At 45.2% G+C, this 17,271-nt stretch overlaps 1 protein-coding gene across 1 annotated transcript in view; it reads right to left on the reverse strand.

Annotated features, from left to right (window-relative positions):
* LOC105451599 (roundabout homolog 2-like) overlaps positions 1-17,271 on the reverse strand; it is a 96,425-nt gene that overhangs the window by 61,456 nt on the left and 17,698 nt on the right. The window contains exon 2 of the mRNA XM_011692158.1: positions 10,519-10,830. Within this exon, the coding sequence (XP_011690460.1) occupies positions 10,519-10,830 (312 nt within the window). The remainder of the gene's footprint in view (positions 1-10,518; positions 10,831-17,271) is intronic.

A 17,271-nucleotide genomic window follows, 5' to 3' on the forward strand; every position in this document is an offset into this window, starting at 1 on the left:
GGGGGGGGGGGCTAGGGAACGGACGCCCCGGCAGCGCGTGTGCGCCTAATTGACGAATTCCGCTTGGAAATTTTTGCCGCGCCATACGCGCCTAACAGACGCGCGCGCCGAGGATCACGGACGAGGAAAGTTCAATCACGAGGGACGGCAACGATGATGACGACGATGACACTGCCGACGACTAAGACGACGATGAGGGCGATGACGCGACAATTCAATCCGCGCAGACTCTTCTCTTTTACTCGGTATAATCGCGATATTGTATGAAATTGCGTCGCATTGCATCTGGTTTATCTAGCACGCTAACAAGCGCTGCTATTCGCTTCTTTTCATTATCACTATTATATTTAGTATTTTCTCTCTCTCTCTCTCTCTCTCTCTCTCTCTCTCTCGCTCGCTCGCACTGTCGTTTGTGCAAAACGTTTGCAGGTGTATCGGTATAAAGAAGTTTATTAACCCGCGTGACGCCTGTGAGGTAACTGCGCAGCGCTCTCGTGGATCGTAAGGAGGGAGAAATTTGTATAGTCATCGAGCGCGGAGTTTTGCCGGCGTGCAAAACCCGAGCGAAACCGCGAACCGGGTGGCATCTGGTTTTATCGATTTTGCAACATTAACTGGAATATATTTCTACGATGTATCAAATATGTATACATATATATAAATCATACGTCATACTTTAAATTGCGGGTACTCCGCTTGCTTTCTGAATTATATTAAACTTATATTCACGTGCATTTGAGCACGTCGAAATATCTCAGTTATCAGGACGCATATAAATCTAACAAGTTTATGATTTAGTATATAAATTTTCGACGATTTTCTCGTGTATCTTGATAACTGTCATATTTAAAAAAAATAGAAACTACATTAAAAACTTGAAATTTGTTATACGAGACACAAGTCAAAATATTATACCGTGTGAGAAACGTTTCATGTTTTTCCAACGTACTTCAGAAATATCAGTCTGAATTAATTTTACAAGATTCATAAACTCGGGAGATGCGACCCGATTTTTGCGTGCCGAATAACAGCTCGGAAATGCAATTATGCGCGATCCGAAATTGAATGCGATAAAACCAATTAGATGCGAATCGGTATAAAATCGACGTTCCCGCTTAATGCAATGGCTCGCGGTATTAAATAAATCCGTATAATCCGGTGTGTTTCCGAACGAATTGGACAACTAAATTGTAGGGCGGACGCGGGTGTAGTTCGTAAAACGCATAATAAAATGTGGTAAATAATTACCGTCGCCGCGCGCCGCTCAATTGTTAATGTTAAACAGGCTCGGCGCCGCGCGCCCGCCGCCGTCGCCGCGTCGCCGCGGTAATTCCCGGGATGGGCGCGCGAAATTTCGCGGTGGGACGCGTGGCATTTACGAACAACAGGCGCTTCGAAATTCCCGACAGGAACTGGGCGTTATCGCCGTCTGTTTATACAGTTGTCGGGCAAACATCACTGGAAATCTTTACCCCAGTCCCGTACGTCGCGCGCGCGGAAAGTAGTTGAGAAAAGTTCCGCGCGCCTGAGATGCAGCCAGCTAGCTATAGGGGGGACGGAGGGGGATGAGAGATGCAGTCGAATGCAATGTGTGTGCCGCCCCCGCGAGATTTCGCCAAATTTATCAACATCGATCCGGGGAACGTTCGTTAACTTGTATACCTCCGGCTCTTTCACGCTAATAAAAACCGTAAACACGGTTACACTCCGAGTAAGCGAGATAAATAAGCTATACTTTTTAAAGGGGAAATATATACTCGCGAGAGAGGAAAAGCGTATATATACTTGTGTACGCATTCGAGTGTGCATCGTGTGTGCACGCTCGCGCGACGTTACGACGCTACGATGAATTGTGCGACACGACGGAGGGGAAGGAGGAGGGATTGGAGGTGAGAGAGTGGCGACAGGGGAACCGGAGAATTATCATAAAATTTTCCGCGAGTGAACGCCCGTCGAACGGACGAAATCGCGCGACGAGATTATAGATTCTTCCGCCGTGAATGTCGCGTCAGGAAAATCGCGCCATTGTTCGGCGCGGTGCAACGTCATCGGAGGGAGAAGAGACTCGGCATTCATTGCCAAAATTTTGTCGCGCTACGGGAGAGATGCGGGCGCGGAGAAAATACGGCAGGAAGAGGAAAGGAAAAGAGCACGCGCGCGCGCGCGCGGAAGAAAAAAGGAGCAAGATTTATGCTCGCATTTTCCTCTAAAAGCATGTAATAATTATTTTTTTTAATATATTACACGGAAGTGATGTAGTACACAGAGAGAACGGTTTTTCTAGAGTATATCTAAAAAAGTTAGCTAGATACAGATCTGAAATGTATATAATTTCGTTAGACCATCAAAATAATTATGTAGGTCGCTGATAGCTGAAACGTCAAAGCTCTTTGTGCAGCACTGCTCATTACGTTCGAGAGCGTCCCGCATAATTATTTTGACAGTTTCAAAAAATTATTTTCAGATCCGTCCTCGAGTCTGGCTGAATTTTTAGATATTTCAGCAAAAAAATTGTTCTTTCCATTTATACATTTACATGTGTAATGTGTAACAACCGCGATGATTCGTATCTTTCAACGGCGATTTATCACAGAAGATTGGAAATAAAGATAAATAAAAGTTAACCACTGACACGGCAGTCAATCGCTGCTCGACGAGAGAATAATTTTCGATTTGGGCGCGGGTTTAACAAAGAGAGCGCAACAGCGGCAGCGGTTTGCCTGCCAAAGGAAACTACGAGCACGGCGAGGACTTGTCAAACCGGCGAGCGGGCGGCACGTGTTGTAAAGAGCGCAAGGTTATAACCATTTAATAGCCCGGCCAATAATGAGGGTTGTCCGGGTACGTAGGTTCGTAGTAATATGGACCGGGTCGAAGAAAAAGTGTAGAAACGGGGCGCGAGTGGAGCCGTGAAAGAGTCTGGCTTTCGAACGTTGGCCCGAAGGGGGAAAAAACGAGAGAGAGAGAGGGAAGTCGCGGGACGGGGCGACGAGCCGGGGGAGGGTGAGCCAGGGGGGCGGACAGATGTATGCACCACGTGGCGCGGTACGTGTCGGAGGCATAGAAAATGGGGTGCACCCCGAATAGTCCATTCGTTAGATCATACAGTAAGCTCTCTCCGGGCATTTGTTCCCGCTATATACCTTCATCCAGTTTCCTCCTCCTTGGTATGCATGCTCGCATGCATGCATGCATGCATGCATGCATGCAACGTCGAAGGGGATCGAACCGAGAGGAGGAGGGGAGGAACCTACGGAGAGGTAAGTGAAAACCGATAGAGTTTCTAACGTGATGTATAATTATTCGCAAACGGATTTTAAAGGAGAGATGAAGGCGCGGTGTAGATATGCGCGCGGGGGATACGAGCGGAAGCGCGCTCGTGTCAATTGAGATGCGAACGCACTTTTCCGCGTTAACAGCGCGGTATATAATTACACGGCATGTAATTACAGTACCCGATGTGTGTCAATATTAACGAATAAATCATTTACGATATGTCAATTAATACATCTTGATATTAATAAATATCATATTTAACGTGTATTTCGCAATAATTTCCAGCGCGGTGAATAAAACGCGATCGATCGCTGGTCGAAACGTAATTGAGCAAACGGAAATAAAATTTTCAGAAAGGAACGGCGAACGCGCGCGCCGCGATATATTATACATCTCATATAATAAAATATAAAGAATTAAACTCGATAAAGCTTTCACAGTTCTCTCTTTCCATTTTTTTAATTATTATTATTATTTCCCGCCCCCTTCTCCAATTTCCTATCACATTCCCTTTCCCAATTGGTTTTACCGTCTCTCTGCATCAAATCAATTACCGTCAGACCTATAATTGCCTGTCACCGCCCCCGTCTACGATTTCTTACAAAGGGCGCCCCGTGTTCCCGACTATGGTCTTTTTCCGTGACATCGGTTAAACTTCGTTTAGCGGTAAGTGTACCTATTAACCTGTAATATATCCCGCATTCTAATGAGCGACTCCGTGTAAAACACGTCGAACTAACCAACTTTTCAGACGTTATTTTCCACCGGGGAATACATTCCCGTGCAAAAAGAACATCGGAGAAGTTATTAAACTTTTCGTCAATAATCGCGCCTCTCCTCGCGAGTGAGAGAGAGAGAAAGAGAAAGAGAGCTATGTTCAATCTATACAAAACTTCGTGAGAGTGCAGAATTAATTTTTATTCGGCGAGAATATGGGCGTCGTCGCCTATATAGAAAAAGCTGTCGGATAGACTGACTGTTGTCGCACAAAGACGTGTGAAACCAAGAGTGTGACACCAAGGGCACGTGAAAGCGCTCGAACAGAGCCAGAAGCTTCCAGCGGCACCATTCATTAATCCCCCTCGAGCTTTTTTCCATTTTATTGGCAGGACAAACACGCCGCGTCACATCCGACGTTGTCGCACCCGCGCTGCGAAATTATTATCTCAATAGTCCAATGAATAATCAGCCGCCGGCGACGCGACGCGTCGCGTCTCGCGCAGTTTTTAACAATCATCCGTTCCCGTCCGCTCGTCCCCGCGCACCGGATATACATCGGGGAACGCTGACGAACCCCGAAGTGACGCTCCACTAAAAACGTATCCGTCTCCGTGACGGTCCCGATATCGCCGTCGCGAGACGAGCCGGAGGAGACAGGAGGCACGTTAGCCTTAATGAAGATTAAATAGCAGCGACATTATACCTATTACCACCTATTTACTCCAATTTATCTTCATTTTCTCCCGTTTATTCTTTGGCTCTCTCTCTCTCTCTCTTACTTTCTCGACTCCCCCGTCATCCTCGGGCCCGCCGTCACCGCCGCCGTCCGTCTTGGCGTCGTGGAGGTGCGATAGCGTCACGTTAAAATAAACAACTCAAGAGTGGACCCTCCCTCCCGCCCCTGATAACGTTTAAGGGAAATAAGTAGCGAGTGCCCGTCGCCATGCTAATCTGTCAAAATTCAGTCGCATTTATCTCAGGGGTTCAATTTCGGCCGTAGGATTTTTGGCACGAGCTTCGCTGGCTGGTTTGTATCTCGGATATAGATGTCGTGAAGTTGGGAAACATTAAACTTGAGACGTGTACTTGGAAGAAAGAAGCGGTCGGAGGGAATTTCTCGTTTCTCGCGTCCTCTTTATCTTTCATCTCTCGTTTAAATCATCTGGGGAAGCAAAGACGCAAAACCTTAATTCAAATTGAAACATCTTCCGGGTATATACATACACATATATATATATATATATATATATATATATATAATTATATATAGATATGTAGATATATATGTCCTGAAGTATAATCTCTCCTGTTTTATACATTTTTTACCCGCAACATGTCCTAACTTCGATAATTATGCCGCTGGAGCTCAGGATTCGCCGCCGAGTTTGCTTAATTTCAAAACCGGACTCTTTACTTCAGCTCTCATGTCTCTTTATTTCAGCTTTAGTTTAGAACTTCAGCTGAAGCCAATTATAAATTTGTAAGATATGCCGAGAGAACATTTCTTTATATTCTCCCGTTAGAGAGAGAGGGAAAAGAAAGAGACATCTCGAAACGGGCAGAGCTGTCTTGCGCCGCGAGACGACTTAAGCGTTGCGCTTGATGCACCGCCGCGCGTCGTTCCCTGTGTCGTCTAGGGATAATCTAGCAACCAGTCAAGGGGGGGATCATCCTCTATATAGTTTTAAAAATATATCTGGGTCATCCGCCCGTCGTGTTTTCTCGGATACCTACACGAAAATGACGCCGCTCCGCAACAGCTTTATACTGAAAAGTGTAAGGGACTCTTGATAATTTTCTAGCCGAGAAATAAATCACTGTCAGCGTGATAAATATGTTACTTAATTTTTAAAAGAAAAACCATCAAGACCGCGCGCGCAAGCATATTTTATGGCGATAAATTGCCCATCGATGTTGAACGTGGACAAACTACGCGTATCAACAGAAGATATTAGAGGGTTTTAAGATGACGGGTCCATACATCAAGAATGCAGAAGCAACATTATTATGTAATAACGTTTGCGCTTGGGATATTTGAGATAGAGAACGAACAAAGTTGCTCAATATACATCATTTAACCGCGGTATCTATGCAAATTTGGAGAAAGTGTGACGCGAGATTACGTCATCACGTATATTATAATAATAAGACACAATAAGAAATCAATATATATTGCACTCAATGCTACAATTGTTAGATACGGTCAAGCAGATATAAATATTATAATCTCTTAAGCCTTATGAATGTTTCTTAAAACATTCCGAGGAATGTTTTGAATGGACAAAGGCGAAAAAAAGAACCGGTCCGGAATACACTAACAGGTTCCCAGAAAAGAGCCCCACAACACACACGTTGCTGCTCCACGCGAAAAAAAAATGGGCGTAGCGGCGTCCATGCGGTCGAGAGCCTTATGGGCGAGAGCGAGTGGTACATGACTATTGTGCGTAAGCTCCCATTATAACGCGGTAAGCTATGCATTATACGGCGATAGCCCGGATCGAGAAGCCGTGTCCGCCTGTCTCCGCGGCATGCCGGGTCGCGTTCCGTATAAAGTGAAAAGGGGGCTCGGGTGGCGATCTCCGGGGCCTATTTATATTATGCTAGAAGTCGGAGAGAGTGCGAGACAGAGAAAAAGAAAGATAGAGAGTGAAAGAGAGACAGAGAGAAGAGGGAAAAGAGCGACCGGCGCGAGCCGCAGCAAAAACAACAAAGGGGCGCGAGAGACGGCTACTTGGCGAATCTAGTTACCGAGAAAGGCGAGGCTCGCGATACTTAAAACTGCGATGGAGGAGAACGCGACAAAGCACGAGAGATCTCCTCTCGTGTCTCTCTTCGCACCACTTTTTTTTTCAAAAGAACGGGAAAGAGACTCGAATATCCCTCTCCCAGGCTACAATTCTATGTGAGACGAGAAGTTTGATTCTCTCATTATATAATATTGAATTAATTTTCCATTCATTAAATCGATTCCCTTTGTGTGTGTTTTATAAAATAAAGTAAATCCTTACTCTTTCACGAAATTAATTTCATTTCATGAATAATAATACTGATTATTTTACGCTATATATTGCTAATTTATTACTAATAATTAAAAAAAAAACGGAAAAAGTTCGAGTATCTGCTAGGCTATAATTCTGTGGAACGGGAAACTCGGTCCCCTCATTACATGACGTTAAATTAATTTCCCATTCACTGAGTTCGATTCTCTTTGTTTTACAAAATAAAATAATTATAAAATAAAATAATCTTTACTCTTTTACAAAATTAATTTCATTCCGTACATAAATAATAACCGTTCTGGTTATTTTACACAATTGCCTATTACTATTTCATTACACATGATTAAACCCAACGTTTAATTTATACGGCAATAATTATCGCAAGAGATTTAAGATTCATGCAGCGCATCGCATTAATATAACAGAAAACGGGGAAAACTGATTCCCGGGAGCAGATTCAGCTCCCTCGGATGTGCACAAAGATCCCTTTCCCCTACGTGTCCCCCCCCCCTCATCCAATGCGTTTTATGGCATCCGACTAATTATAAGCACAGATGCCTTGACAGAAATTTTATTGCGACGCAATATCAATATTCTGAAAGATTCCAGGGGCTCCGCGAGAGATAGAGCAAGCCCCGCGCGCGCGTTCCGCTCTCTCTCTCTCTCTCTCTCTCTCTCTCTCTCTCTCTCTCTCTCTCTCTCTCTCTCTCTCTCTCTCTCTCTCTCCCCCCCCGACTAAGCACTCCCATTACGGCTGCATATTTAATGTGCGCTGTCGCATAAATGCACGTTACGGATAGCTGGGCGTATTACAATAAGCAATTAACGAGCGATATCGTGTTCTATAAATTACGAAGCTCGGATGCATCGGCGTAACCGATGCTCGCGTACGCGAAACGCGAAACGCGCGACTGCATATCCGTGTGTGCGATATACCGTGCGCGGGGAGCGCGCGCGCGCGTGTTGTACACCGGTGCTAGAGAGTACACACGCCGGGCGGGTTATATATACGAACTCGAAATAACGAGCCCACGGAAAAGGGAATAACATGGAAGCGGCGTGCGCGATCCGCGCTCTCGCATTATCGGGATTCTCCATTATCGTTCTTAATCTTCCGTAATGCGATCCGAATGCGCACATTCGCGATTTCCTCTCTTTTTTCACCGTGCGCTCGACAGTCATACGTCCCGATCTCTCTCTTCTTTTTTTTTTTCCTCCGCGTGAAAAATACACGATTCCATGCCGGCCGCGGAATAAAAATGGAAACGATTTCAATCGCGACGTTACGGTGGGAAACGTTCCGGATATTCAATAACCAAGGCATTCAATATCGTAACGCCGAGAGAGTCGGCCGAGTTACACAGATGTTTTCCCAGCATATATATTCGGGGCGATATTTCCAGAAACCGCTACATTGACTCTCGGGGGCACTAATTCAATTTGTATGGAATCTTTTCTCGAGATCATAATCGGGATTAGCCGGAGCGCGCGACAGCGCGGCGACGCGGGGATGCTGCGTAAAAGGGGGGGGGCCTCTCCCCACAATAGAGGCGGGGAGGGAGGGGCGGAGGGGGAGAAGAATCCTCCTCGGCTCTCGCTGCGTTACGTACACACGCACACACGGAGGACGGGGACGACGAAGTGCATTCTTCGCCCAGTATAGCAGGCGTCGGGTCGGTGTCGCATCGTACAGGCTCGTAGGTATAGTGGAGGCGAGGTGAGGCGAGAGCGAATCGGTCGTTACCAACCAGCAAGCAAGCAGGCAAGCAAGCAGCCAGGCAGGCAGGCAGGCGGGCGGACGGACGGGGCATATACCACGGACGGGCAGAGGCGAGGGTGCGTCGCCCGGGATATCGATCGCCTCTAAACAAACATGGCTCGTTTTAGTCGAAGGAGTCGACTTCTATCCCGTATAAATCACGGTTATTCCTTCCTGCGCCCGTACATACGGGGTGTCCATTTTCGTTCGTGTGACACCGACACCGTTCCCCATCGCCGCTCGTCGTCACCGCCGTCGCCGTCGCCGTCGCCGTCGCCGCCGTCACCGCCGCCGCCGCCGTTCACTTTGCCTCGCAACCTCGCGAGTGAACCGAGTGAACGAGCGGCGGCGGAGGTGAGAGAAGTCGTTTCGAGGCACTCGAGGCTCTCTCGCGAGCACGCGGAAGGGAGTAGTACTGTACGCGAGGGGAGACGTCGAGTCGCGGATGCAACCATTTTTGCCGTCAAGGGAGGGAGGAGGGGAGAGTTTATTCGTTCCCTTGTTAACACAGCTGAGAATAGATTGGAATACACCGTGCGGAATTTGGCCGATAAACGCATTATGAAAGCCGTTTGCCTTTCCGTCTGTGAGCTCCCCGCGTGTATAATTGTTTAATTAGAGCGTAAACGAGGAAGTAAATTACTTCTCTGCAATTTAAAATGTATTCGAGAAGTCACTGTACATTTTTGTTTCCTCGGTAAACTCGCTGTTGCGTAACAAAATTAATATCTTTCTATTGTTTGATATAACAAAATTAATATCGCTTTATTATTTGAATATTATTTTACAAAGAGTGGAAGAGAAATGGTTGCAAGAGATTATCGTAAAAAAGAGAGGCAGAAAGAGAGAGAGTGGAGAGAAAGAGAGAGAGAGAGAGAGAGAGAGAGAGAGAGAGAAAATGAAAAGAGACTGTGACGAATGGCACTTTGAGATAAGCAAATGCGCCGTGTAAAATTATGAAGTCGTATATAAAATTTAGAATTTTACTGTCGAGTATAAAATTACGTTTATTGATGCCCGCGTGCTCTTTTTTTTACACACGAATTGTATTTTGTACGCTTCGGCGATTTGTTAACTCAACCGATTTATCAGCTAGCAATCCCCTGGACTGTAAACTGACATTGAAAAATTACTGGCGCTTGATCTTGGCGATAATGTACAAAGAGGGTATTACAACTGAGTGATTACGACGTTTTGTTTTACACGTCCGTGAACGTGAATGAAGTTTCTTCAGCAAGTGCGAAAAGATGTATTTCGCCGATTACGATTTCCATATAAAAAGGACGCGAGAGAGAGGTATCTTATCGGCTTGGCGCTCGGCTACAAGATTAGCGCTCTAATCGACACCTGCGCGGGAAAATAATTACATACCCGGCCGCGGCGGGGACAACGTTTGGTCGTATCGCCGACAATAGCTAATCCATACTGCGCCGGTTCACGCGAGAGTGCGACCGGTCGATGAGCTTGTCCGAGAGAGAGAGAGAGAGAGAGAGAGAGAGAGAAAGGGAGAGAGCTTTCGTTCTGGCTTAGCCTGTCTCGCTCTTCCGCGAAATCGTCGGACGTCGCCGTTTTGATCGACACGGACTCTCGGGCAGCCGTGGAATTTCTTGAGGCGAGAAGCCCGTTTCACGGGGATTCGTTCCGAGTTTAACGAGTGGGGGTCTCCTCTCCCTCGCGCGGTTGTCTGATACGCTACCCGGTATAATCCGGGCGTAAAAAGGAGGATGACGAGAGAGTGAGAAAAGACGGGCGGCTGGCTCTTACCTGCGACTGTGAGAGTGGCGTTCCTGCTCGGGACGAATCCGGCCTTATTCCGCGCGACGCACCAATATACACCGCCATCCTGCTCCTTCTTGCCGTGCATCACCCGCAGAAAGAACAGGGATCCCGTAGGCAGCAGGACCCGATGCGACTTGGCGTCCCCATGCGGCGACGTCTGCACGAGCTCACCGTCCTTGTACCACTCTATCACCGGTTCGGGCTTACCCTCCGCCTTGCAGTTCAACGTCACCGGCTCATTTTTCGCGACTATTATGTCGGACGGGTGCTCGGTTATCCGTGGACTTTTCAGCTGTCCTGAAAGCAAAAAGAGGAACGAAGAACTCTTTAGCGGGATCTCTCAACGTTGCGGCGTGTCGTGTCGTCTTGGCAATCTAATTAGTTCGCCCCTTCAGAGGGTCTGAGATATTTTCGCCGCGACGCGCGGCACCGCATTCTTTCACGTTAAATTATTTCGTCTTGGGTAAAAAAAAATAAACATAACGGAGACTAATCATGTCCAATTAACGCCTCGCAAACACTTCGATAACGATCTGTCGCGCTTCGTCCGAAAAATCTTATTCGGATGCCTCTATCGAATTATGGAAATCTTTTGCTATTAAGTTTAAAATGAATTTCGTCTTAGAACAGAATGTATTTAAGATCCGTTTACGAGATATCATTAAGTTATCTAATCAGTTCAATCAGAGATATTTTCACCGCTACGTGCGGCATCGCAATCTACTTTCACGTTGAACTATTTCATCTTGAGCAAAAATAAGCGCAAACAGAAATTAATTTAAGTGTTCAATTAATGTCTCGCAAATATTTCGACGACGATTATCTCATTTATCCGAAAATATCTTATTACGAATGCTTCTGCCGAAATTATAAAATTTTGCTATTGGTTCAAAGTGGACTTCTTGATCTTAATAAGGAACGTATTTAGGATCTGTTTACGGAGATATTCATCATTAAGTTATGCTAATCGGTGTTTGTTGAGAAGGTTTACATAAATTTCCCGTTATTTCATCGCGTCTGGTGTACGCCATCCCACCTCCCACCTCCCTCCTCCCTCCCCAGCCCCTTCTCGAGACACCGCGTATAACACTGAGATCATATAAATTTATTGGCACGTCGCCAATATTAATCTTTCGAAGAGGCTGCCAATATTAATATCACGAAGCCGCTGTTTACGTATACTCATGCGATCGAACGCCTTTCTTCGCGGCGCGCCGCGCCGCCGTGAACACCATGAATTTTCTTCTTGTTTTCGCGCGCGTTGACTATCCTATCTCTCCACTTTCTCAATTTTGTATGGAGCGCGGCACTGCGCAAAAGGTGCACTGTGATCTCGTTAATTTTCAAACACCCGGTCGTAAACCAGCTCAGAAACGAAAATTAAATCCAGTTTCAGCCCCCCTCCCCCTCCTATCTCCGCCGCCTTATTTTTAAGCACCATCTCGTAAAATTTTCAGCGCTTTAATGCCCGTTGTGGATAGCGCGCAGAGCGCAAAAGGGATGGAATTTATATACGAAAGTTTTGCATTTTACGTAGTAAAAAACTATGTTAATGCACAAGCTGTATAATTTGTGTCAACGCGCCGGGCATTAAATCCATGTAAACTCGATTCGACATGTTTACGAGTCACCGCAATTAGCGGCAATATAGAATCGCATTACTAGGAATTAATGCAAATAATGGAGGACGTTTTGCAACGTGCAATATGGAGATCGCATTTCTAGCATTAATTAATTTTAATTCAATTATTCTCGTTTTTATGCGTGGAACGTGCGACGAAGGGAGTGATTTATTGATGAATGCGATACAACATGTGTTTTCATCAACGCGGTGTAAACAAATCATAAACCGATTTGCCGGTGACACACTGTGCAACGCTTTCCGGCTCGGCTAATATTACGTAGCATCTCGCCGTGACATTTTATAAATATAACGAACGTACGAATTATGCATCACAATAACCCGAATAATCTCGACAGCGTAAAAACGTGAGAAACAAAAACAATTATTTTCAATTACATTTATTATACCGTATTAAATTATTAGCGAGCTTTTGTACGTATCGTGTATAATTTTACATTTTCCTCTCCTCAGAGGAAGCATTTTCGAATGTTTCTCACAGTCTCGAGATTCCCTTTCAGAGAAGCCGTCTCTATTCACGGGAACACGCGGATGCACAAGGATAAAAAAAAAGTTAATAGATCGCTGCGTAAATAATTAACTTAAATAGTTAAAAATTTTTAACTACTCCCCGCGATAGCATCGCAGCGCGTTAGCAAAAAGCGCGATAGAGTTCTCAGAGAGAGAGAGAGAGAGAGAGAAAGAGAGAGAGAGAGACTCTCTCGTCCGAGGCTGCACAACCACGTCCGTCGTCCACCGGATAGGATAATTCCGCGGCAGTTTTTCGCCGTTCGCTCTAATAGCTACCAGAGATCGTCGCGTACCACGCATTCGCGCATCCGGGCGCGCTTTGATGCACGCACACACATGCACACGTGCGCGCACGAGGAATCACGCGTGTGCGGCGGCGGTGGCGGTGGCGGGCACCCAGCGCGAAAGTCATACTACGTATGCGTGCATGTGTGGCGCGGGTGTCCTATTTAGATAACTGAATTATGGATGAATTATTGGCCGCCGGTGTATACGTAGTGCAGGTATATAATTTGATAATATCGCCGCCTCTGGCGTCCTATCTCCGTGCCACGAGATTTCGGGGCCTCGCCGCTGCCGCGTCGTGGTGTATGTCGCTCGCCGAACCGTCCATATGCATTATGCGTGCAGCGCGCGCTCGCTCTCGCGTGTACGTGCACATGAGTAGTGTATAGTACGTGAGAGCGGCGCGACGCTACATTGTCGCGTCGCGTCGCGTCGCGTCGCTTCCGCGTCGGTGTGAGCGGAGCAACGTGTAGGCAAGTATTAGTCATCGATAGTGGCTCGGATTACCTGTGGTTACACGCATTATTAGATAGGCGCACCGTGCTGCTGTCTAGCTCGGCAGGCATTCCTCCGCCAAGTGCCTGATGCGCGCCGTGTACATTGCACGTGTGTTAAAAGGCGAAACCGATAATCGGATGACTTTTACAGAAAAGAGAATCGATACTTGCGTATCGGAGGATGAGGAGCGGGGGCTTTTCGAGTTATTTATTTATTTATTTAGTGCATTTTTTCTTTTGGAGAGAAGAGTATTATGCAAATAAAAGGCGATTTATTACAATTTAATTGCTATTTTATAATTTATAATGTGCAACTTCGCTCTGATCAGTAATTTTAGAAGTTGTAATTTAAAGTAAATGTAATTAAAAATAAATAGATTATACGGATGTAAAATTCAATAATTGATTAACCGTTTTAATTATCTACCTTTCAATTATCGAGATTTAATCTAATTCTCTAAATTACAAGTGGAGGTGAAAAACACGCGTGCTTAAATCCTGTTAATATACATATTGAAGAGGGAGAGGAAAAAAACACAGGATCTCCGATATAAAATAATTGGAGCTGACTCTTCGCGTTTTTTCGTAAACGCCGCATTATTAGCAGATTCGATTATTTTCATCGAGCGCAAAAAAGCACAGGTGCAATCTCCCGGTCACTAATGTGAATAAGGACGTGGGCGCAAGAGGAGAAACAGAAAAGTGACGAAGCAAATTACACGGGTGCACCTATTATTAGCCCGTTATAAAGGCCACGGACGATTTCTTTTTTTTTTTTTTCAGCAATATAGCTCCGCTCGTGTAAGAAATTGAGACCCCCGGTCGAAATCAGAAAGCGTACGGCGGATGGTAAAAAAAAAGGAAGGCTCGATAACACAAGAGCTCGCTTAACTTTGACAGAGGTAAAAAGGGCTACACGCGATATCCTACAGCTATTTGTACCTTCTCATCGGAAAAATTCGACTACAACGTACATTTCCCGTCTTCTATCTTTTTTCCGCGTATATAAAACCGCGTAGAATATCCTTCATTAATTTGAGAAACGAGTACAAATGGTACGATCGTACCATCTATCTTCTGGTAGTGAATTTAAGCGTGTAATTTCGACGATTAGATGGCGCGATTGACCTTTAAATTTAAATTGTCAAGAGTTAAATTGGCCTCTTATGTCTCGGCAATTTGCTCGGCGGCGTCCGCCGTTTGCCTCGTGTGAGCCCCCTTAAGCGACATACGAGGTGGTTCGTACTGTGTTTGCAACTCATTATCATACCAGTTTCCACTTTTGCTATCACTAGGGCACACCGTGTGTGGAGCAGCACGTCGTAGAAGGCCAACCAGGCGTCATATTCCACTAGTCATTCGCCTCGTTGCCATTGTGTATTCACTTAGCTTTCTCGTGCGTTCGTCGCGCAAGGTTAACGCAAACAGAGAGTGAGCCCCGACCTTTCTGTAGTACTTTGTTTAAACAGACGCGAATAAATTATTCATGTGAAACGCGATCCTGATTTTTAAAAAAATCCTCCATCACACAATCGTATAACCGTGAGTTAAATTAAATCGCCGAAGTGTCTCTAACGAATTTCTCCCGCTGCATTTTGAGATCTCGAAATTTTGAAAAATCAAAAGTATATTTTTCTCGCCGGGATCGCGTACGATTGTTCTTCGGATATTTGTATTACTTTACTATACACACATTCGTAACGTGTGTCGTTTAATTACAATTTTGTTTTGCGCTGCTCGAGAGACTTATGTACAGACGTCGTCGCGTCTCGCATACCAAAGGCGCTTCTCGGCACGGATCTCCAGTTTAATGTGACTTCCCTAAGTCCGTGAAATTTAAACGAGGATCCGAATGTGCTCGGGATGTCGAATGCTGTTCTTAACATCGGTTAGACATCCGGCGGGCGGGCTGTACGGCCGGGTGCTGCGCGATGCTTAATCCTTTGTTTGAATTATTCAGAGGTTGCATGTTGCCGTAGTGGTAACATGCGCCGAGCATTTTCCGAAAAGAAACGGATACGCGCTTTATATGCAAACGAAACAAACTACGTTCACGTATAGCCGCCCGCCGTCGCCGCGCGTCGCGGGAAGGTAAACCTTGCGTCTGACAGAGAACGGCGTCCGTAACGACGCCGTTTCCTCGCACCTCGCGACAAACACAGGCCGTACAGTTAACGAATAACTTACGTTACAATCACTTTTCCGAATTTTCACGGGCTTCCTTCGAATTCCGGATCGCGAAATTGCGTGAAACCCCCGTCCCCCTTCCCCTCCCCCTCTCTAACACTATCTCGTGTATATAACACCGCCGGTTCCGCCATAATCGGATTTCTGTCGCTGCTCGTGCAGAATCGTTCGATATCTATAAATCAGCATAGCGCTAGGTTACGCCAACGGCGAAGATTTATATTGGTCACGTATGCGTATCTATATATATACCCGCCAGCGTTTATCAATAAATTGCATCAATGTGGTACTTCACGAATCGTTAAAATAAGTAGAATTTATATTCGCGCCCGAGAAATGCCCCCCCCCCCCCGTCTTGCAATTTGCGAAAGAGCTCGTCGTTAAAATTTCAACCTGATATTATCGGTGATATTGCTCCTGGGTTAAAGTATCGGAATCGCTGTTCATTTGCGAGCTATATTTAAATATTAGACGGATTAAGATCGCGAGCCGTAACGACTAAATTCGTCTCGATCCGCGTGACTGCGCGAATAATTTATGCATCGATGACTATGTGTTCGACGGCGTTAACCGATTATGCGCTCGGTATACAGGGTCGTTGTATTGATATGCATATGCACTGTAAGCACTCCAGGGTCTTCGAGAACGCTTGAGAAAATAAAAATTATAATGTTTCAAGAAAAGAAATCTAAAAGAAATATATTAATAGTAAAATTTATTAATATATTATATTAATAATAAAAATATGTTAATGTATTAATAAACACTTAATTTTACATACATCATCGGAAGACTTACTAGATGTGGAACAAAAATATCTTTTCCTTGACGCTTTTAGAAGTCACAAGTTAGATAATTAAAGAAAAAGCACCACGATCCTTCGCTTAATATCTTTTTTTTTTAAACATGCAAACTACAATTGTAAAAATAAAAAAAATTAATATATAATATATATATTGTATAATAAATTGTACAATTGGAAAATTTACTAAATGTGGAACAAAATTATCTTTTCTTGACGCTTTTAGAAGTTACAAGTTAGATAATTAAAGAAAAAGTAACACAGAAAAAGTAACTCTCACTTAATATCTATCTTTTTGATGTGCAAGCTAAAATTTCGTTCTATTATTCGGTGTTATAATGAAATAGGTATATTAAATTTTACGGAGCTCCGCGAAAGTTAAAGCGAAACAAAGAATTAAACACGGATTTTCTAACTCAAGAGGTCTTCGTGTACACGCGGCAATAACAATGTTGGACGACTTGGAAAACTCCACTCCACGTGGATGTAACACGCGCGTTGTTCATTTCCTCCTCTATTTCCGATGGCGCCATTTAAATCGCAACTGCCCTAACTAACTGGAAATCGAAGTCCTGCGCCGCATTCCCGTCCTCAAGGGGTATGTCGACAGAATGTGTGCACCCGCGCGTGTGTGTATCCGTGTGCGCGTTTATGAAAGAGGGAGGGAGGGAGGGAGGGAGAGAGAGAGAGAGAGAGAGAGAAAGAGAGAGAGACAGAGAGACACATACACATACACACACACACACAGAGAGAGAGAGAGAGAGAGAGAGAGAGAGAGAGAGAGAGAGAGAGAGAGAGAGAGAGAGACGACGACG

The sequence above is a fragment of the Wasmannia auropunctata genome, unplaced genomic scaffold, assembly GCF_000956235.1.
Source record: "Wasmannia auropunctata unplaced genomic scaffold, wasmannia.A_1.0 LD336049.1, whole genome shotgun sequence".
NCBI lineage: Eukaryota > Metazoa > Arthropoda > Insecta > Hymenoptera > Formicidae > Wasmannia > Wasmannia auropunctata.